Here is a 22,012-nt window from a genome sequence, read left to right on the forward strand (position 1 = left end):
TTATTTGTCATGGTTTTTGTTTTTTGTTCTTGCCTGCCATGGTATGGCATGTATTTATACATTTTGTATTCCATACAAAAAAAAAAAGAGTTGAGATTTCAAAGAAAACAAAAAGTATTTAGAAGAAGTATAAGACATTCACCACAGTTTACTCACCCATTAATATAAACACTGAAGTAATTACAAGAATCAACTAATGCATGTTTGCAATATGAAGAGCATGAAGGGTGACCTTGAGAAGCATGTTATAAGCAATTTGACATGAGTACTTGTTCTGAATCATGGTGGAATGGCGTACACATAGCTAGGTGATTAACTTAATCAGTGAAAGATTTTTCATTTTTCACAGGTTGTGTCTGTTATAGCCAAGATAGTGAGACATGAGCCAAGATAAATACTAGGCCAGGGGAATACCAAAAACATTTTGAGGACAAAAGATCGGCATTGCAGTCAATGATATGTCTTACCAATTTTGAGAGTGAGAAGGGATACAGTATGGTGAACAAGCTCATACAGACCAGTTAAGTATTGTTAACACGGAGCAAAATCAAACTGGGATAAACCTGCTGCACAATTTGATATTAGATTATTTTATTAATAATAGTAATAAGTGGATTCTGCTTTGCTCTATAAATGTTTGTAATGAGTAGGAATTCTATGTATTTTCCATGTTACACTTAGTCAGGTTTTCTGGTTAGTAATTTTAGATGTTATAATGTGGAAAGGGACGTTTTTCCATTGGACACATATAATTTCCCTAGTGCCTTATTCCTTACCAGGTGTAAAAAGACATAAATACACAGTCAGAACTTACTTTGGTAATGTGTGTAGTAGTTGTAGTGCCAAGAGTTTCTGAAGTAATTGTCTGAGCGCTCATTAATACACCAGGATCTGTATCAGGACGGGATACCATCTAAAAACAAAGTGATGCAAGGACTTGGGTTTAATAGCAACATGGAATATTTCTTGGACCTGTGCACTCTGGGGTATATTATGTTCACTAAACCTTAATTATGAATGAATCCACCATAAAAGTATATATTAATATTCACAAATGCATAAGTGTATCCCTGTGTCACAACAGAAGCAGAATACTCCATAATTGTGATTATAGGGTTTACCTAGCTCTCAAATCCTTAGTGGTCTCTTGAATACCAGCCGGATCTAAAAATTGTGATGCCCTCAAAAGTGCACAAGTATTTGTGAATATTACTGAGAACATTACTAAGAGGTATCTACTAAAGGCAGATTAAGATCACTAAAGGACATAGAGCATATGCAGTGAAGTTAATGAGAATCAGCTCAAATAAATATAATAAAGCTACTGCTTCTCCTGGGGAAGTTGTCTTCATGGAGTAGCTGTTCTTTACCATAAACATAGCCCTCAGCTATCTCCACTACATGGTACCAGGCAGTTCCACATATAATAATAGCCCATTTTTCATAGAACAAAAGCAGAATGTAAAGCACAATTTTTAATTCAGTAACATTTTATATTGATATTAGCCATTTCCTTACATGAATTTGAAGTCTGATTTAAGTTAATGACCATCATGTAAAAAGTCAGATGATAAATGTAGTTCCAGTATGTGAACTCTTCTGTTGTATTTAATGGCAATGGTAATGTACACAACATTATGACTTGCATCTGGACAAATCATTTAATAGAAATATCTTATTTTTTTTCAAAACAATTGTTCTTTGTTTATGCAATGCATTATTCTCTGTAAGGCCTCATGCACACGAACTTTTTTTTTTCCTCCCGTAAATACTGGCGTAAATACGGGTCCTTGGTCACACGTATTCGACCCGTATTGAACCTGTATTTACGGACCCGTGCCCGTAAATACGGGTCCGGTGTCACCAGTATTCCACTCGTATTTACAGGGCACGTTTTCGCTGCAAAATTGCACTGCACTAATCGGCAGCCGCTTCTCTCTATCAGTGCAGGATAGAGAGAAGGGGCAGCCCTTTCCGAGGTAAAAGTAAAAGAAATTCATACTTACCCGGCCGTTGTCTTGGTGACGCGTCCCTCTTTCGACATCCAGCCCAACCTGCCTGCATGACGCAGCAGTCCATGTGACCGCTGCAGCCTGTGATTGGCTGCAGCGGTCACATGGGCTGAAACGTCATCCCGGGAGGCCGGACTGGAGGAAGAAGCAGGGAGTTCTGGGTAAGTATGAACTTCTATTTTTTTTATACACGTTGATCTATATTGTGATTTGTAGCCACTGTCCAGGGTGCTGAAAGGTTTACTGCCGATCGTTTAACTCTTTCAGCACCTTGGAAAGTGACTATCCCCTGACGTCGCCTAGCAACGCTCCCATAATTATGGGTGAACACACGTAGTCACTCGTAATTACGGGAGCCCCATAGACTTCTATGGGCCTGCCCGTGCCGTAATTACGGCCTGAAATAGGACATGTTCTATATTTTTCAACGGCACGGGCACCTTCCCGTAAGCATACGGGGAGGTACCCCATAGAACTCTATGGGCCCGTAATTACGGGCGTTTTTACGTTCGTGTGCATGGGGCCTAAGGCCCCATGCACACGACCATGTTTTTTCCCTCCCATAAATACTGGCATAAATACGGGTCCTTTGTCACACGTTTTTTAACCCGTATTTACGGACCCGTTTTCTCTGCTTCTCTTTATTTAAAAATTTAAATCAGGCATGAGCCTGCAGACAGGGGAATCCCCTGACGTCGCCTAGCAACGCACACACGTAGCCACCCGTAATTACAGGAGCCCCATAGGACATGTTCTATATTTTTCAACGGCACGGGCACCTTCCCGTAAGCAAATGGGAAGGTACCTGTGGCCAATAGAAGTCTATGGGCCCGTAATTACGGGTGTAATTACTGTCGTGTGCATGGGGCATAAAACTTTAGATGTATATATTGCAGATACAAGAACTGTTGGGTTACAGGATAGCTTCTGTGAGGCAGCTTGCTTCATCAGCAGTATATTTCATGCTATTGTCAGCGAGAGTATTTGGTCCATCTTTTATGTCTTGTTTTTCTTTAAGGTTTTTTGCAGTTACACAAATATATTACAATGAAATAAAAATACAAAAACATTTTTAACTAATGACAATTTCACCACTGGTAGCTTGTTTCTAGGAACACTGAACTGCATAACTGTAACTTTGTTAAGGCCATATTCACATGAATAGACTTGAGTCTATTGAGGGACCCGTGAAAACAGGCAAATATAGGACATGTCCTATCTTTTCACGGGCCGTTCACACGGTCTATTAAAAAAATACGGCCGTGTGAATAGCCCCATAAAACACACTGATTTTTATGCAGCAGTGTGACGGTCGTTAAAAAAAAGTCATCACACGGCCATTGTCACCGTTCATGTGAATAAGGCCTTACAGAACTAAAACATGAAACACACTATATATCTGCTACCAACAGACATACGTAGCTTATAGCGAATCGGTCAGATATTTATACTTCCTTGTCTGAGGGCAGCATAAAGAAGTGACTGACACGCAAGTAGGAGTTTAGGTATAATCATATATTCACGCACCCTCGCCATTTAGCCGCTGATTGTGCACAGGGAGAAAAGTTAGCTAGAGTGGTCCGATCTCAGAGAGGGAATACATATATTCTTCAAATGAGGGATGAGAGGGGTCAATGCTTACTACAGATTTTATTCATGCCTCTGGTTCCTCAAGGGTGAATTCTACCTCACAACAGTTAGATTGTTTGGAAGGTGTTTCTTTACTATCTCTGGGCCAAGAAGAAAGAGATGCCCTGGAGGAGTCAATTACTCTAGAGGAGATTCAGCAAGCGGTAGGAAGTATTGCAAATGAAAACACCTCGGGCATCGATATCACACCATTATAGAGTTTCTAAGAAATTTTGGGAATAACTTTTTATGCGATTGCTTAATATGGATTAGGATAGCTTTGGCGGTTGCCTGATTCGCTATATTAAGCGGTGGTTGTTGTGCTGCTCAAGGAGGGGATTTGAATCTGCTGGATTCCTATAGTCTGGTGTCCTTATTGACATCGGACATCAAAATACTGGTCAAAAGTTTTGTCTAGAAAGCTGACAAATGTAGTGTTGTAAGTCATTAACCCCGATCAGTCTGGGTTCATGCTGTCCAAACCCTGCAGGATTTTTCTAATTATCCGGAAGGTCCCGGATAACTCCTCGAGTATAGATGCTGCTAAACCGTTTGACAGCAAAGAATGGGAGTATCTGTGGAACGTTCTGGAGAAATTTAGCTTTGGTTGGAATTTTCTCCATTTCGTTAAACTGATGTATCAGGCTCTGACTGCTCGTATTCGAGCTAATGGCGCACTTTCAAGGCATTTCTCTTTTGGCAAGAGGGACATGGTGCTTCACTACCCATAGTTATGGATGTTATAAACCACTTTGGGAGGTATTCTGGGTTGTCCGTTAATTGGATGAAATCCACATTACTGCCATTATCTACCCCTATAATAGGGAATTGAGGATACCCTGTGTTTATAAAATATTTGGGTATTAGGGTGACTAGCAAATGAGGGATTATATATCTTTATCTCACCAGCCCCTATTGATGACTGAGTGAAAAGATTAACGTGTGAATTCAAATGCCCCTGTCGGCCCTGGGTAGAACAAACTTGATTAAGATGACAATGATGCCGCAGATACTCTACATAATTCAGTGCGCCTATATGGATTCCAAAATACGAATATTTGTGAAAATTTATTTTCAACTTGGGGGGGGGGTTTCCATTGTTAGAGGCCCTGGAGCCTCATACATTTTGAATAGAGGCTGCGGGTAAACAAAGCTTTTTGCTTATTGATAACGTGTGATGGTTTTGTAAAAGACTCTTAGGTATATAGGGCAGCTCAAAATTCATTCCTCTGTGGGACAATCCTTACCTGTGGGAATTTTACCAACCGAAGGTATTGCAGAAGTAGGAACAGTAGGGTATTATATAACTGGTATAATTATTTGAGGATGAAGAATTTAGGACATTTTAGAGTCTTAGAGTGCAGTTTAGTCTGGATAACTCCCTCTTTTATCAGTTCTCGAAAATCAGTTAACCAGATCACAAAGGGGCTCATATCCATACTGTATAACAAACTTCTATCCGAGCATTTGGGTGTCCTCCTTGAACCCACTAGACTGAACAGGGAAGTGACCGTGAGGCAGCTATCTACAGATATTTGGGAAGAAGTGGTGGTGTCACTAGGAACTTTATCTTTGAATGTGTTCCAACGTCAGTCCCAATTATTCCTCTTACACAAGGTGTATAGCACCACTATGGTACTCTGGAGCATGAGGATAAGGGGAGATGCCAAGTGGCCCAGGTGCACTGAGGAATTAGCAGATATTAAACGTATGTTCTGGTCTTGTGGAGCTTTATTGGGCCTAAATAGGGATGTGAATGATTTAAAACAAAGAGTGTATAAGGATTTATTCTCCTTGGAGCCTAAAGTAGGATTGTAGGGATATGTGGGGGATCTTGTAGAAGACCGTGTAGTAAGGATGCTAAAGTTAAATCTTTAACAAATGCCGGCTACAGTTGGATACAGAGGTTATTGGTACTGTAAATACAACAATTCTTAGGTATGGAGAATAGATTTCAAGAGAGGGGTCTCTAATAAATTTGAAAAACAGTGGGGTAAATGGATTGAGTACCCAGGCATGGCTATAGCTAATCTACTAGGAAATAGAATGAGTATGCGAGTATTGTACTGGCCAGTTATTCTGGAGAATGTATACTGTATGACACTTGTAATGCTGCATGGCATGTTATTTGATATGGTTAATAAAGTGTTTGATTTAAAAGTCCACATTGCCATTTCTGTGCTGACATCAGCGAGTAAAAATGCAGTCAGATGATCAATCCTAGAGATATGTATCGAGAAAATCATAGTGTATACATTTTCTATGCAAAAAAAGACAAAGACTTAGCATTGCCCTATATGTACTGGAGAGACATTCCATGACATGAAAAATTTGGGTAATGTATATGCCACACACAATGAGCGCTCACTTCCTTTCTAGTGGCGGAAGTCGCAGATAGCGCAGTTCTCCTACTCTATACAAACGCAATCCAAGGATTTGAAAAAACGCATTGTTTTGACCGAAACGTCATCTTTATGTCTGTGGATTGCAAATAAAAATACTTCTGATTCAAGAAAGAATTGTTGAGTGCCGGATTTTCTTGTATAGTTTACAGATTTGAACCCTATCTGAGCACCTCTTGTTTCGAGTGCCGTGGTTTCTTCAAGAACTATGCCACACACAAAGCATGAAGCTTTGGATAATGGAACATAGTAAAGGTTTTTTAGAAACGTGTAAAAAAGTGCCATTTATGTAATATCTTCAATATCTAGTAACTGTTCATTTTTTTTTTTGCATCTAATGTTAGACGGCAAATATTTTCATTTTCTGGAGTACAATGAAAAGAAAAGGTAAAGCAATGAAGTTAGTCAACCCCTTCCTGTGTGACAGGTCCCCCAACAATGAATAGATCACGATCAGCTGCCAGGGGATTTGGCCTCAAGTTCTCATTCCTGAAATGTTACAATGCATCTACTGAAATTAATGGCTGTCCCTGTAATACATGTATGAGCTGGGTCCAGAAGAAGAGACCATCTTTCCAGCCAGACGGCTGATAAGACCGTGTAGAAAAAAATTCTGAATGAACACTATTGTATTCACTATTCTTCAGCAGAAAAACACACCACTAGCTCACGCGAATAAATATGGCATAAAGCTATAGTTAATACATGTGGCCTTGTCTCTGATTTGCTGCAATATTGGTTGTAAATTTTGAGTTTTTAGTAAATGTTCCAAGAACTGCTTCTATGGAAAACTACATTGCAATAATACATGGATGACCCAAGACTGCAGTTGTTCCATCCATTTTTTTTTTTATTGACCTGCAGCATTGCCTAAACATTTGTTATCCGGCTGTAGTGTGTAAATGGGAGTTTTCTAAATTAACATTTGACAGCTGCTGTAAATGACCTCAGCAGCCAATCTGCAACAAAGTGTGAATGTACATTATGTTATGTGAATTAGACCCTTTGCCTCGGTGAGCTGTGTTAGACTACTTGAGGTCACTGAGCAGATGTCTTTCTTGTGTTGGTTGCATTGTACTGTTAAAGCATTCAACCTAACATAAAGAAGAAGCCCAAGATTGCATGTGTTTCTAAAGCCACAGAACCAGTGACTTGAAACCAACAGTCATACCATACATGAGGATGGTTAGGTCTGTCTTGCTAGTATGCTCCAGGACAATCAAATTCTACTAAGCTTCCTACGTATTCTAATTGTTTGATGGTAGTGTACTTAATAACCAGTCCACTGATTGTATGTAAATGTTCTACCCATATTAAAACATAACAATGACCAGGTCAACAGCTAAAATAATTATATACTCGTTAAAGACAAACAATTCAATGAACCACTTTTCTTAATCCATTCCTTCCTTTCCTGGGGGAAAACAACAAACTTTAAAGGGGGCCTGTCACTAGGTCATATAAGTTGAACTGATTTACCGACCTGAATAGCACGGTCTCCCTGATTCCAGCACTGTTTTTCTTTTTTTCCTGGACACCCCTGTTCCAGAGATATGACCCACAGTTGTGTTGGCTCCCTCTATGCTATTTGGATGTAGTTAGCCAACCGGGCGTGAACTACCCTAATGCTGCCTCACACTGATTGATCAGGGGCAGGGAAGCTAGCTCCACCCCATTGGCTAAATGCAGGAAATTAGCATATAGGGAGCCAATACAACAGTGGGTCATATCTCTGGAAGAACTTCTAAAAAATTTTGTGCCATTTTGGCTACTAACAGTACGGACTTATAGATGTGATAAGGGCAGCATATTAAACTGACAGATCTGCTTGAAGAAACTCCCTCTGTTTTTTTTAACTACATTTACACAACATAAATAAGTATTGCAAGTGAATGCTTTTGAAGTGAAAGGTCCCTTTTGAGTATTGATTGTGTTTTTGTTTTTTTTTACCTCTGACGATTCATACGTAATGGTTTTTGTTTCTGTATGTATAACAGGTACATCCTTAGTAGAACTGTCAGGCTTCTCTCCATCTGCAATAGTGCCAAAAGTGATGATCTCTGTTTTCACAAGAGGAGACTGAGAGAAGACAAAGAAAAAACATGTTTTAAATAATGTGTTCGTACAAGAGAAATGCTATCATACTAATCAAGCAAGAAAGAAAACCATCAATCTCATTAAAGGCCTGTCTACACCTAACAATTACTGCTCAAATTCAAACGAATCCGAGTGATCGCAAAGATTATTGGCCACTGTAAATGCACAAGACAATCAACTATAACGTTATCATTGGTTCTTCAGATAGCAAAAATATTGTTACCATTTGCCAAATTGTTGAGTTTGCATTCAATTTTGGTCTTTGTACATATGATAATTGTAATGATGTAAATGTTTCTGTGCTAGAATGATTTTAGGTGTCAGGGATTAATTGGTGGGTAATAAAACTTGTGGTGCGTAAACGGGCCTTCTTTTTAGTTTGCATTGCTGTTGGAGTAACTCATTTCTGAAAATATGAACAAGGTGGATGTGTAGAAAGCATGGAAATATGACCTCACAAGTTACCTGCATGATTTTGTATAGTGACTGTATTCTGTATATAGAGCAGAAGTAAAATAGTCTATATATGCTAATAGAGAAGCCATGGGACGATGAATTCCAAGTGACTTCTGGAAAATATCAAGTCATCCTGCATTTAGGAGTAATATATCTCAAAAGGTACTGGTATTCTCCAGCAGAGATCCAGCTTAAATGGAGTTTTCAGGACAATGCTCCCTACTACTGGCGGGAAGCAAAATCTTCAAAACAGTGCTGACGGTGGTATGGTTTTCAACAAAAGTCATGTTTCAAGTTTTCGGACATGTCTGTTTTAGTAAATACTTGTGCTCCAGAATTGTTATTTTATTGAGAGTACCTTTTCTTAAAACTTTGCGTTGTTCCATTTCTTTTATTGCTCCTAGAAATGTATGAATAGAGTGACAAATGGACACCATTCCCCTTGTTGAAGCGACATGTCCCTATATAGTCTCACACAGTCAAATCAGTGCTGCACTTTCAGACTGTGTAGGGACTCACCCTATAGACAAGTAGAATGGTAAAGCCCAGTTGTAAAAACTTATTTATACCATTTCCAAGAGGAATAACAGATGGAAATTGCAGAAAAGATGTTCCAGAATTGTTGTTTTATGGAGAATACAAGTATTTACTTACATTTTAGGTATGTCTACAGGTCCTCTTTAAAGGGTAGGACAGGTGGCACTAGAGAGACAGAAGTCTGCGTTCTGAAGTTATACATGCAATTTAATCTTGATCATGTGTTTTCAATATTTAAAAATATATCATGTATATTTTACCTGTAAACTTTATTTATTCTAGATTTCAGATTTATAAAATGGCAATAAAAAACCAAAATTATCTCGAATTTGCTATATTATCTATCCATCAGGTCTGGAACATATCTCTATGTTCAATCTGTGCTTTTTTATTTGTGTGTTAACACCACAGACAATATATTTTAAGCAAAATATGGTGATCTATTATAGCTCCATGTCTCTGACAGACGCTTCCCAAATATTACAAAGTTACAGTGGAAACATACGTGGGACTAAGAATACATTATGCTGGTCTTAAATTCAGTTGCTAAGCTGATCTAGGCATTTGAGAACACCTTATATTACATTATTTTCATTATTTGGCCTTTTGTAAACATGTATTCATTCCATAGCATGATAATCATATGCAGCTAAGAAAAAGCTTGCGATAGACCCCGTGAAAGTTTCCACTTAAATTTCCTTTATCATCTTTTTGATCAAATTCGATTTAACATAATATTTATTTAATAAGAATTAAAGCCATATGATAAAGTCCACCTGATATCAGACTGTAGACATCTTGCAGATGTGCTTCTAAGAGCCTCTGGAATTGGATATGAAAGTAGTCCGTACACACATTCTGATGTCCAGATTACTTCTCATAACATGACTGGAGCCTTATCGGACTGTGGCTAGGTCAATAGTGGGTGCTCTTAAAGAGGCTCTGTCACCACATTATAAGTGCCCTATCTCCTATATAAGGAGATCGGCGCTGTAATGTAGGTGACAGTAATGCTTTTTATTTAAAAAAAACTATCTTTTTTCACAAAGGGGCGATTTAAGTTTATGCTAATGAGCTTTCTTAATGCCCAAGTGGGCGTACTTTTACTTTCGACCAAGTGGGCGTTGTACAGAGGAGTGTATGACGCTGACCAATCGGCATCATGCACTCCTCTCCATTCATTTACACTGCACTAGAGCCTAACATTACTACAGTGTCCTGATAATGAATACACATGACCATCCAGCCTGGACATCATGTGTACTCAGAATCCTGACACTTCTGAATCTTCTTTTGTGAGATTCCGGCAAGTGAAACCAAATCTCGTTTACCTCCGTAATCTCGCGAGATTTCGTATCCGTTGCTGGAATCTCACAAAAAAGAGTCAGAAGTGTCAGGATTCTGAGTACACATGACGTCCAGTCTGGATTTCATGTGTATTCATTATCAGGACACTGTAGTAATGTTAGGGCTTGTGTATGAGGCTGCACATAGTGATATATCTATATCGCTAGTGCAGTGTAAATGAATGGAGAGGAGTGCATGATGCGGATTGGTCAGCGTCATGCACTCCTCTGTACAACGCCCACTTGGTCGAAAGTAAAAGTACGCCCACTTGGGCATTAAGAAAGCTCATTAGCATAAACTTAAATCGCTCCTAACTTTGGGAAAAAAGATCGTTTTTTTTAAATAAAAAGCATTACTGTCACCTACATTACAGCGCCCATCTCCTTATGTAGGAGACAGGGCACTTATAATGTGGTGACAGAGTCTCTTTAATGCCAACTAGTTTATCTCTATTGACATCTTGAAGTTGCCTCATTTAGATATACACCGGTCTAATGACCATTGCACTTAAAGTTGATTCACGGCATACAAGGTCTTGAATAGGGAGTAGAATTTTACCCATAAAATATACTTAACAACTTAAACAAGAAATTTTGACCAGCATCACCCAACATGAAGCACTTTATAAACAAACCCATGAAATGTAGCAAAAGGAAAATAATGGAATGCCTAATGTGCAAAGCTCTGTATAGAACAGGCATGATGTTGCCAAACTGCGCACACACACAAACAATAAATAAATAAAAACACTTGATATCAGCCAGTTACCTCCTCTGGAGGCTTGCCATCCAGTAACTCTGCGTCATGAGCCTTTCTGCCATGCTGCTCCTCTTGAGCATAGCTAGCAGCAGAAGCATTAGCAGCCCCATCTTCCTCTTTAGCAGTTTCCTCTGTTAATGCAGCACCCTCACTCCCTTTCAAGCCAGAAGCAATGATTGTGTTTGCCTGCTCTGCACCATCCACCTGCTCTGCAGTCAGGTGGGCAGCATCCCCACTTGCATGCATATCCCCCGTTTCCTCCAAACCGATTATGCCCTGCACAACCTTCTCTTTCGTTCTGTGTTCGGTGTCCTCCTTTTCAGTTATTATGCCACTGGTCTCCCATTCTGTGTTTGTTTCAATTTTCTGCAAGGAAAATGGTGCAATGTTAGCCAAGCAAAAAGTATTAAGTGTTAACAGGGAGTCAGATGGTTTATAAAATTGCCAATAAAAAAATGTACTACATTATTCAAAAAACTTGACAAAAAACCCTGATGCCATTACACACCTCTGCAAACTTTTCACATGAGAATACACGAATATAAAGTGGGAGATTATCATTCTTTCTTAATAGCCAGCAGTATAAAACCTATTATAAATAAGAACTTTGGGAGTTGACTTATTATTTATAACCTTGTATAGGAGTAAACTTTTTTCATTTATAAATTGAAACACAGAGCCATGTGATCTAACACAATGAAGTGCAAATCTGAAATTTAATATAAAGCACTTTCTGGATTTTCTGTATACCTAATGGGCCACTAAATGAAGTGTTCTAGTGAAAGTGAATTTATTTACATTTTATCCATGTTTGGAGCCCATTTCCAGGATATAATAAAAGAGCACTTACACTTGCTTGGCATATATAAGTATTTTATTTATTTCCCTGTTGCTGCTCTGTTTATGTCCCATTAAATGCAAAGTGCTTAGCAATAGAATTTCCATTACTTGGCACCAAATGGCCAGGAAGCTCCATCATTTTGCCCTCCAAGCTATATTCACTGTATGTATTTCCAGACACATTTTATCTGTATCATTTTTAGAGTAACATCTAAATTATTCTAAGTGTAGCAGTGATTGTAGCCCATTGTGTCAAGGCATTTGCAGAAATGCCAGTCTCAAATTACCCATTCCTGTCAGCATCAATTTTCAAAAGCATAAGCAAATTACAAGCAAAAGTTGGATAATAAAACTGATAAAAACATCCAATGAGCAGCCACCTGAGCCCAGTTTTGTGAAGTAGTTGTAACCTCTCCTATGAACTCAGATGGCTTTCTTGTAGACTCTAACAAACTGTAGATGTCAGAACCATCCATGAGTTTGTCACCAGAGGATTGTTTGGTCTAAACAGACAAAGAAATGAAATGTCATATTGGGAGGGCAGAAACAAAAATAGAAGAAAAGTACAGACTGATAGATATAGAGAGACACAGACTGTAAAATAGACATAGAGACACACATTGTAACAACAAAGAAGAAAATATGTGTAATTGTGGGAAAAAGGAAATATTTTAGAGATATCATAGAAAGCTTTGACCAGGATTCGGTAATATTCACTCCCCAGCAGTTTCAATACGGTGACTATTTAAATTTAACTTCACTCAGAGCTTGAAAATTCAGGTGGGACTTCTGTAAAGCCAAAATCTCCAAGTCATGCTCGCAAGAGTCTAGGAGGCAGAAATATGGGGAGTTGTTTGAAGGGTTCACACACTTAAAAGATGTTTTTGTGAGTCTCAGCATGCAGGTCACCACCGATTTTCTTGCTCTACTTACAAAATACTAACTGTAAATTAAAAAAAAAAAAAAAACATATTTATGACTTCTTAACCCTACAGAGCCACTATTTTGTTATACAGGTAAAACCAACTGTCAAGTGCGAGGACATCACCAAACAACTGCTCAGCTTCCTATAACCTAGTGAATGAGACAGAACATTTGAGCGAGTCAGATATTGAGGTTGTTATTGTAGCCACATCTAAATTTTCAAGTTACGAGTTGAGTTAGGTTTTCATTTTTTAAAAGCTATGGGAGCATAGTCAAACTACCACTAGACAATTTAATTTACATACTTTTTTAGAACAGAGGTTGAACAAGATCACAAGTCCTACCAGCCAGCCTCGGAAGGGTCATTCAAATAAGATTAGAAGTGTTTTAGTCAAAAGTTGTAAGAGATAAAGAAAAAGGAACGAACAGCAGGAGTAAGAAAAGATGACATTACATAACCATAAACATTAGCAGGATAAACATACAACACAAGGAGATCTGGGAAAGAAGAAGCCATGAAGGTTAAGGACGTGGCAGAACTAAGGAACGTAAAAGTAGCATTCATCTCTAATGCCTGTAAGAAATGCTGGAAAGCAGAGGGCCCTATTCAACAACCTAAATACATGAAAAATATATTTTTGTAGTAGTAGGCAGGGCCAGCTAATAAAGAATATGGTACTCATTGGACTTTTTACTGCTCTTTCACCACATACGGTAGTACCTATACAATATGTAGTTGACTTATCTTAATAATATAAATTTAAAATGTCGCATTTATTTCAAAGATTTCTCAGTACACATTCACACCTTTCATCAAAATTAGATTATTATTAACTGTCCTCCAACATTTTCCAAGGTAGGTACAGTCATTTATATGTAGACCTGTGATGACTCTTGATTTATAGATAAAAAGATGCTTTAATCATGAGGAATTCGATTATATAACATGGGTTACTTCTTTTACCCATCATGGCGTTTATACCAGGGAAGTGTCCAGAATTAAGAAACGATATAATATCTGTCGTTTAGAAATGTTTTTAACGCACAATCAGTCTGAATGGTTAAAGCCAATAAACACAGAGCTCTACAAACCGTATATTACAGAGTTGGTTCTCAAAATAAAAATGAATTAAACCTTTCAATATATATTTAAAACTTTTCACCCATAACAATGGCAAATCATTTTTTATCTGAACTCCGATAGCCAGTAATTCCACCAAACCCTGCACATCGCTCAGCTGTCTCCTCAGAAAGGGGCGTACGTAGAGGTGAGAAGACCCCATAGCAAAGATTAAAAAGGGGCCCACTACACCTCTAACCATCTGGGACAGGAGAACATGATGCTTGTTTACTTCTGATCTCCTTTCCAGGATCCCTGTGTTAATTCCCCACACCCATGTTTGTTAACATTGCGGTACACAGGGGGATTCTTGCAAAAGGTACTCTTCGCCTATTAAAATAAGGGATACAGCCAACCTGGACTGTGCCCTCTTTCTCAATGGGCACCTTAGCAGCTGCATGGTCCGTCTCTATGGTGCTTACGCCTCTTGTTCAAAGATTACAAGTTATATACTTCACTGAAAGGAACAATTAGACTGGGGTTATAATAGGCTAAAGCCTAGCCTTCAGTTTAGCCTATTATAACCCGTCTAATTGTTCTTTTCAGTGAAATATATACGTAGTTCATCCTACTGTAGGAAGATATATACGTTATATGATTAGTCAGTGAGAGTAAAGACTATTAAGTTGTTTTTTGGAATTGCAGTTCTAAAATTCCACATTATTGTTAAGGCTTAGGCCTCATGCACACGACCGTATTTTTTCGCTCCCGTAAATACTGGTCCGGTGTCACACGTTTTCGACCCGTTTTGCACCAGTATTTACGGACCCGTGCCTGTAAATACAGGCCCGGTGTCACCCGTATTCCACCCGTATTTACAGGCACGTATTCTCTGCAAAATTGCACTGCACTAATCGGCAGCCCCTTCTCTCTATCAGTGCAGGATAGAGAGAAGGGGCAGCCCTTTCCGTGGTAAAAGTAAAAGAAATTCATACTTACCCGGCTGTTGCCTTGGTGACGCGTCCCTCTCTTGACATCCAGCCCGACATCCCTGGATGACGTGGCAGTCCATGTGACCGCTCCAGCATGTGATTGGTCTGTGATTGGCTGCAGCGGTCACATGGGCTGAAACGTCATCCAGGGATGTCGGGCCGGATGTCGAGAGGGACGCGTCCCCAAGGCAACGGCCGGGAGGCCGGACTGGAGGAAGAAGCAGGAAGTTCTCGGTAACTATGAACGTCTTTTCTTTTTTTTTTACAGGTTGCTCTACATTGTGATCGGAATTCACTGTCCAGGGTGCTGAAAGAGTTACTGCCGATCAGTTAACTCTTTCAGCACCCTGGACAGTGACTATTTACTGACGTCGCCTAGCAACGCTGCCGTAATGACGGGTGCACACACGTAGCCACCCGTCATTACGGGAGCTCCATAGACTTCTATGGGCTGCCCGTGCCGTTATTACGGCCTGAAATAGGACAATTTCTATCTTTTTCAACGGCACTGGCACCTTCCCGTAAGAAAACGGGAAGGTACCCGTGGACAATAGAAGTCTATGAGCCCGTTATTACGGGTCGTAATTACGACCCGTAATAACGGGAGTTTTTAACGGTCGTGTGCATGAGGCCTTAGCATTACATTCACCCATCACATAGTATATAGTAGCACAGAAAGATGAAGAGTTGCATGGAAACGTGAGTGTGTTTACACAGCACAACACTGAGCTTATTAAAATAAGGAATAGCTGGATACGCAAGTACAGATAAAAAGAAAGACGCCACTATCAAGAAAGGGATAGAGGTGGTTAATAATTAATCTTACATTTAAAACCGCTTAGTACGTGAATGTTTTGATGTTTTTAGTACTGAGCAGATGAAATGTCTTTCCATACCACTGTGTTTATGGTCTCTTTTGCGTGCACAACATTTTGTGAGACTTTGTTGAATAGGGCCCATATCTGTTAGATCTGAGAAATTGCTGAAGCACACAAATCTAGAAATGGCAAGCTGCATCATTATTGGATTATCAGTTATTTGTTTTTGTCTGGTTATAAAGCTTTACGATGCCCACTTTCGGTTGCAGTGCTTATAAAAAAAAACTGATAAATAAACGTTGCCTGCCAAAATAAAGTAAAGCTGCAAGTGAACAGAAGGGAATTGTGAAGCAAGGGATGTCTGCATTTCATGCTGGTGATCATTAGGATGGGGCATATTGCCGCTTTTTACCACCACTTTGGATGCTGACGATTCTGTGACATAGTGAGCAGTAGCAATGGTAAACGGTTGATCTCTTGTATATCTCCACTCAGATAGCTTTTTATCTTTCCAAGCTGGAGCCTCTGTTTTAATAACTTCATATTCGGGATATCCTACAGTCTTGGAAGTCATCACACTTTCGATCATCTTCATCTCTGTGTCCACATCCTGCACCTTTGTTAGAGTCTCTTCTATTGGACTTGCCAGCTGAGAGTCAGACTCCTTAATAGGAGTCAATGATTCGGACACTCTTCGCTTTATGATCAGTCCCTCCTGGGTTTTCCTACCCTTGTCATCGCTAATGGGTTCTAGGATCTCAAACTCGCCTACAACTGGAATTCGTTTCACAGTTTCAGAAATGTCTTTCTCCACTTGTTGAAGGACTTCAAGAGAGGATGGTTGTGATACCTTGTCACCTTCTTTACCTTTACTTGTCATTGTTACAATTTTACCAGATACAGCGTCATACGTTTTTCCCAATGCGTACATTTTCTGTCTGCTTTCCTCTTCTCTTGCTCTCATTTCCATTTTCAAGGCATCGAGACTCTGAGTTCCGATAGGACTGGTTTTAAATGTTCCAACTGGTTTTTCACTGCTCACAGTTGTCACCTCGTAAGTCATAATGCTTTTTGTTTCACCATCAACTACCTTAGTGGGTACTTTGTCTACAATAACCCAATCCTCAGTGCCCTATGTGAGATATAAAATCTAAATTAGAATTTGTCACTCTTTCATTTATTGTTTTACTGAACTGCAGTAAAATACAGGGACAAATGTATCAATGGTTTTGTAAGAACGACACTTTACAAAGGGTTGTTATACTACAACCACATCTCTTCTATATACCACGCCAGAATATGGTGCTAGTCTATAATAAGTCTGGCAAAATCATTGTGAGCGGTTACATTCTTCAGATACATCTTTTTATGGGTTTTTCTAAAAAAAAAAAATCTGTCTTACATGTCACAGAACATGATTAGAAATCCCTACTTATGCCATTTTTCTGGCATATTTTGCTTGATAAATATACCCTGCATTGTCTGAGTTGGAACATTTCACAATGTTCAGCGTTAAATATGAAATAAATATGTTATATTTTCTGTCCTGGCTTACACTGAGGACACTTAAGCAATGGACTAATCCTCTTTAAAACATTTTTTAGCTGCCGTTTATGGAAATCTAGCATAACTCACGAAGAACCTGATTTATATTTAAAGTGGAGGATTATATCTAGATTAAACGAATAAAAAATAACCTCAGGGGATGATGGGGTACTTTTCTGCATAATGATTTGATGAGAAGTAGCCACAGGGCTGGTGGCCCTTGCTTCCCGAAGTTTCTTCACTATGTCCCCTGGCTAGCGGAAGAAAAACCAATAAGAATCCAAGAATCAGAAGAATTTCAGTTTCATTTCATATACATTTTTGTTGATTATACGGACAGATATACAGGTCTACACTGGGCAACTGACATCTCGCCACGTATTACACACTGTGATGGTAATAAATCTTTCAACTGAACATTAATGAAATACCCGATATTAATATTGGTTATGCTGAAAAATACCAATTAACACTATGTAGGCAAGAAATTTGAAGATTATCTATTTTTTAAAAACATCTGCCTACTCCCCAAAACTTCAATCTGCCACTGATGGCACATAATATTTGACAAGTGTACTACATGATTCCAAACTCGTTCACATTGCTATTGAGTGTAGACAAAAAAAAAAGCTGAACAAAAACAGTAAATGTGCCTCACTGCCTATGTAACACGAGGAGAAAACGTCTCCTATTAATCCTCCATGAAGAAAGGTTCTGTGTATGTGTCGATCCCTGTACACTGGTCACGATCCCATACACAGGACAACAAACAGTGGTCCAATCTTTCTAAGTGTGTTTTCATCTGATTGGATAGCTAAAGAGCTTTGGGTGTGCCCCAAGGACACTCAGTCAAGTCCTTCTTGCACTGGCTGCCGATGCCCTGCATACACAATAAATTTACCATCCTGAAAATAAAAATAACGGAAGCGTAATAATCAAGACTTCAATTTTACAAGAAAACAATAGATTTTTATCTCTACGTTTTAACCAATGTATAAAACAAACAAATGACACAATCAGACATGCCATGCGCTACAAAAAAGAACACACAATTTAGGGTTTTGTGGTTTCTGTGCCAACAAATTATTTACCTGAGATTCTAACATTGAGTAGCTTGTCCTTTCCAAAGAAATACGTCTTTCCATTTCTTCCTTTTCTTCTTTGGTCTGCATTGGAAGACAGATTAAATTATCACTGATATCACTTTCTCCTTTCCCTTCGTACATTCAGAAAAAGAACATTATTACTCATCTTATAAAGTGCAGGGTCAGAATATGTGTTAAACTGCAGAAATACACTTGGGTATTTAACCTTGTAAAACACTGAATATTCAGAGTACATTAACCCCTTAAGGACGCAGCCTAGTTTGAGCCTTAAGGCTCAGAGCCCATTTTTTAAATCTGACATATTTCACTTTATGTGGTAATAACGTCGGAATGCTTAAACCTATCCAAGCGATTCTGAAATTTTTTTCTCGTGAGACATTGGGCTTTATGTTAGTGGTAAAATTTGGTCGATATATTCAGTGTTTATTTGTGACAAATTGCAAAATTTAGAGAGAAATTTGAAAAAATAGAATTTTTCCAAATTTAAATACATCTGCTTGTAAAACAGATGGTTATACCAGCCAAAATAGTTACTAGTTCACATTTCCCATAAGTCTACTTTAGATCGCCATAGTTTTTTGAGCATTATTTTATTTTTCTTGGACGTTACAAGGCTTAGAACATAAACTGCAATTTCTCATATTTTTAAGAAAATTTCAAAAGCCTTTTTTTTAAGGTACCTGTTCAGTTCGGAAGGGGCTTTGAGGGGCTTATGTATTAGAAACCCCCATAAAACTAGACCCCTCAAAGTATTCAAAATAGCATTTAGAAAGTTTTTTAACCCTTCAGGCATTTCACAGGAATTAAAGCAAAGTGGAGGTGAAATTTGCAAATTTCCTTTTTCTTGCTGAATTTAAATTTTATTCTGTTTTTTTTCTGTAACAAAGAAGGTTTTACCAGAGAAATACTACTAAATATGTATTGTCCAGATTCTGCAGTTTTTAGAAATGTCCCACATGTGGCTCTAGTGCGCTCGTGGACTAAAACACAAGCCCCAGAAGCACCTAGTGCATTTTGGTGATTCTTTTTTATTAGCATATATTTTAGGCAGCATGCCAGGTTTGGAGAGGTATTAAGGTGCCAAAACAGTAGGAATCCCCCAAAACTGAACCCATTTTGGAAACTGCACCGCTCAAGGAATTCATTTATGGTTATTGTTACCATTTTGACCCCATAGTTTTTTCACAGTGCGTATTTGAATTGGGCTGTGAAATTAAAAAAATGACAATTTTTCCAATAAGATGTAATTTTTGATCAGAATTTCTTATTTTCACAGGGAACAAAGATGAGGAGGGGTAAGCTGTGCGAAGTGCATCAGGGTGAGTAAAACTGTGGTAAATTAAAAATAAAGGGATGGATGATAAATTTTAAAACACACTTTCATACAGAGCTCTGGTTTTTCGGGACACGCGTCACATTGATATATTGTGTCCTTCCTTATCGCCCTCTTATAGAAGACTTTGCACCTCTTTTGACTTTTTCCCTTCTTGCCAGTTTGGGGAACTTCTCCTAAAAAGTGTTGCCCTGGTACGATGCGTGTGGCCCCGCTTCCAGGAGTACTGTAAGGCTTCAGGACTTGATCTGACAAATCCACCCCTCCCATGTACCTATTGTAGTCCAGGATGCAGTCTGGTTTGGGGGTCTCTGTACTGGTCTCCCTTGTCTTGTACTTGACACACAATATGTTGCTGCTAGATTGTGCCCTGCTCTCACCCGTTCTGAGTGTTTGCCCTGCAGAGTCTTAGGGAGGCCTCTCAGATTTCTTCTAGCAGTGCCGCATGCCGCAGGACTTGAAGCGAGGCAGTTGAAGAGTGGGACGCTGGTATAAAAATTATCCAGGTAGGAGGTGGTAACCCTGGTCCAGCAGTGGGTACACCAAATCCCACACAACTTTTGTATTAACTCCCAGTAAAGGGGGGGCATTCTGGGGGCTGAATACTGGTGTCCTTCCCTTCATATATCCTAAATTTGTAGGTATACCCAGATGCACTCTCGCACAGATTATACATCTTCACGCCATACCTTGCCCTCTTACCCGGCAGGTACTTGCGGAATTGAAGCCTCACTTTAAAATGTACCAAGGACTCGTCAATAGAAATACTCTTCTCGGGGGTGAATGCTTGGGAAAACAAGGGCACTGAAACGATTTAATAGGGGTCTCGGTTTATACAAACGGTCAAAACTGGGGTCATCTCGGGGTGGGCATGGCTCATTATGAGTATAATGTAAGAAGCAAAGTATTGCCTCATTTTTATTTATTTTTTAGTTTCCAGCTCAGTTCTGAAGCTGCTTTGAGGGGCCTATATATTAGACACCCTAATCAAACACCCCATTTTAGAAACTAGACCCCCTCAAAGTATTCACAACAGCATTTAGAAAGTTTATTAACCCTTTAGGTGTTTCACAGGAATTTAGAGCAAAGTAGAGGTGACATTTAATTAATTTAATTTATTAGGCACCATGTCCGGTTTGAAGAGGTCTTGTGGTGCTAAAAGAGTGGAAACCCCCCCAAAAGTGACCCCTTTTTGGAAACTAGAGACCTTGAGGAATTCATTGTAGTTTTCTTGGGGTGCATGCGACTTTTTGATCAGTTTTTATTCTATTTTTAAGAGGTGTGGTGACTAAAAAACAGCAATTTTACTATTGTTTTTTATTCAATTTTTTTTTACAGCGTTCACCGTGCGCTATAAATGACATATTCACTTTATTCTGCAGGGCGATACGATTACGGCGATACCAGATGTTTATAGTTTTATTTATGTCTTATGGCGTTTGCACAATAAAATACATTCTGTAAAATATCATTTACTTTTTGTGTTGCCTTATTCTAAGAGCCATAACTGTTTTATTTTTCCATCAGGAAACCCGTGCGAGGACTTTTTTTTTGCGTAACGAACTGTAGTTTCGATCAGTACCATTTTTAGGTACATTCGACTTTTTGATCTCTTTGTATTCCATTTTTTGGGGGATGAAGTGACCAAACAATTGTGATTCTGGTATGGTTTATTATTATTTTCTTTTACGGCGTTCACCGCGCGGGATAAATAACGACATCGTTTTGTAGTTCAGGACGTTACGGATGCGGCGATACCAATTATGTATAGTTTATTTGTTTATTTATATATTTTTATTAATAATAAAGGACTGATGAGGGAAAAAGGGGGATTTTTACTTTTTGCACTTTTAAAACTTTTATTTTCTTATTTTTACCCAACTTTTTTTTACTTTTTTACACTTTTTTTAACTTTGTCCCATTAGGGGACATGAGGGCAGGAGGCTCTGATCGTTATTCTAATACACTGCACTACATACGTAGTGCAGTGTATTAGAGCTGTCAGCTGTTCGCTTCTCAGGACCCACTAGGCTTCCGTCGATGGCGTAGCCAGAGTCCATTGTTAGTACTCTGGTTGCCATAGTAGCCATCGCGGCCCGCTATCGTGTAGCAGGCCGGCGATGGCAGCTTAACCCCTAAGAAGCCGCGATCGCTA

The 22,012-nt window shown here is 39.0% G+C and overlaps 1 protein-coding gene across 10 annotated transcripts in view; it reads right to left on the bottom strand.

Moving 5' to 3' along the window:
- The window catches only part of EPB41L3 (erythrocyte membrane protein band 4.1 like 3), a 235,667-nt gene that overhangs the window by 11,133 nt on the left and 202,522 nt on the right, over nucleotides 1-22,012 (bottom strand). For 6 of the 10 annotated variants that reach the window (XM_075826402.1, XM_075826400.1, XM_075826396.1 and 3 more), the window contains 7 exons: nucleotides 18,510-18,584; nucleotides 17,571-17,672; nucleotides 16,286-17,005; nucleotides 12,460-12,582; nucleotides 11,249-11,605; nucleotides 7,994-8,122; nucleotides 815-913 (listed from right to left, as the gene is read on the bottom strand). In XM_075826402.1, the coding sequence (XP_075682517.1) occupies nucleotides 815-913; nucleotides 7,994-8,122; nucleotides 11,249-11,605; nucleotides 12,460-12,582; nucleotides 16,286-17,005; nucleotides 17,571-17,672; nucleotides 18,510-18,584 (1,605 nt within the window). The remainder of the gene's footprint in view (nucleotides 1-814; nucleotides 914-7,993; nucleotides 8,123-11,248; nucleotides 11,606-12,459; nucleotides 12,583-16,285; nucleotides 17,006-17,570; nucleotides 17,673-18,509; nucleotides 18,585-22,012) is intronic. The other 4 variants (XM_075826395.1, XM_075826393.1, XM_075826398.1 and 1 more) reach the window with 4 other exon arrangements.

This window comes from Rhinoderma darwinii, chromosome 5 (genome assembly GCF_050947455.1).
Source record: "Rhinoderma darwinii isolate aRhiDar2 chromosome 5, aRhiDar2.hap1, whole genome shotgun sequence".
In the NCBI taxonomy this organism is placed as follows: domain Eukaryota; kingdom Metazoa; phylum Chordata; class Amphibia; order Anura; family Rhinodermatidae; genus Rhinoderma; species Rhinoderma darwinii.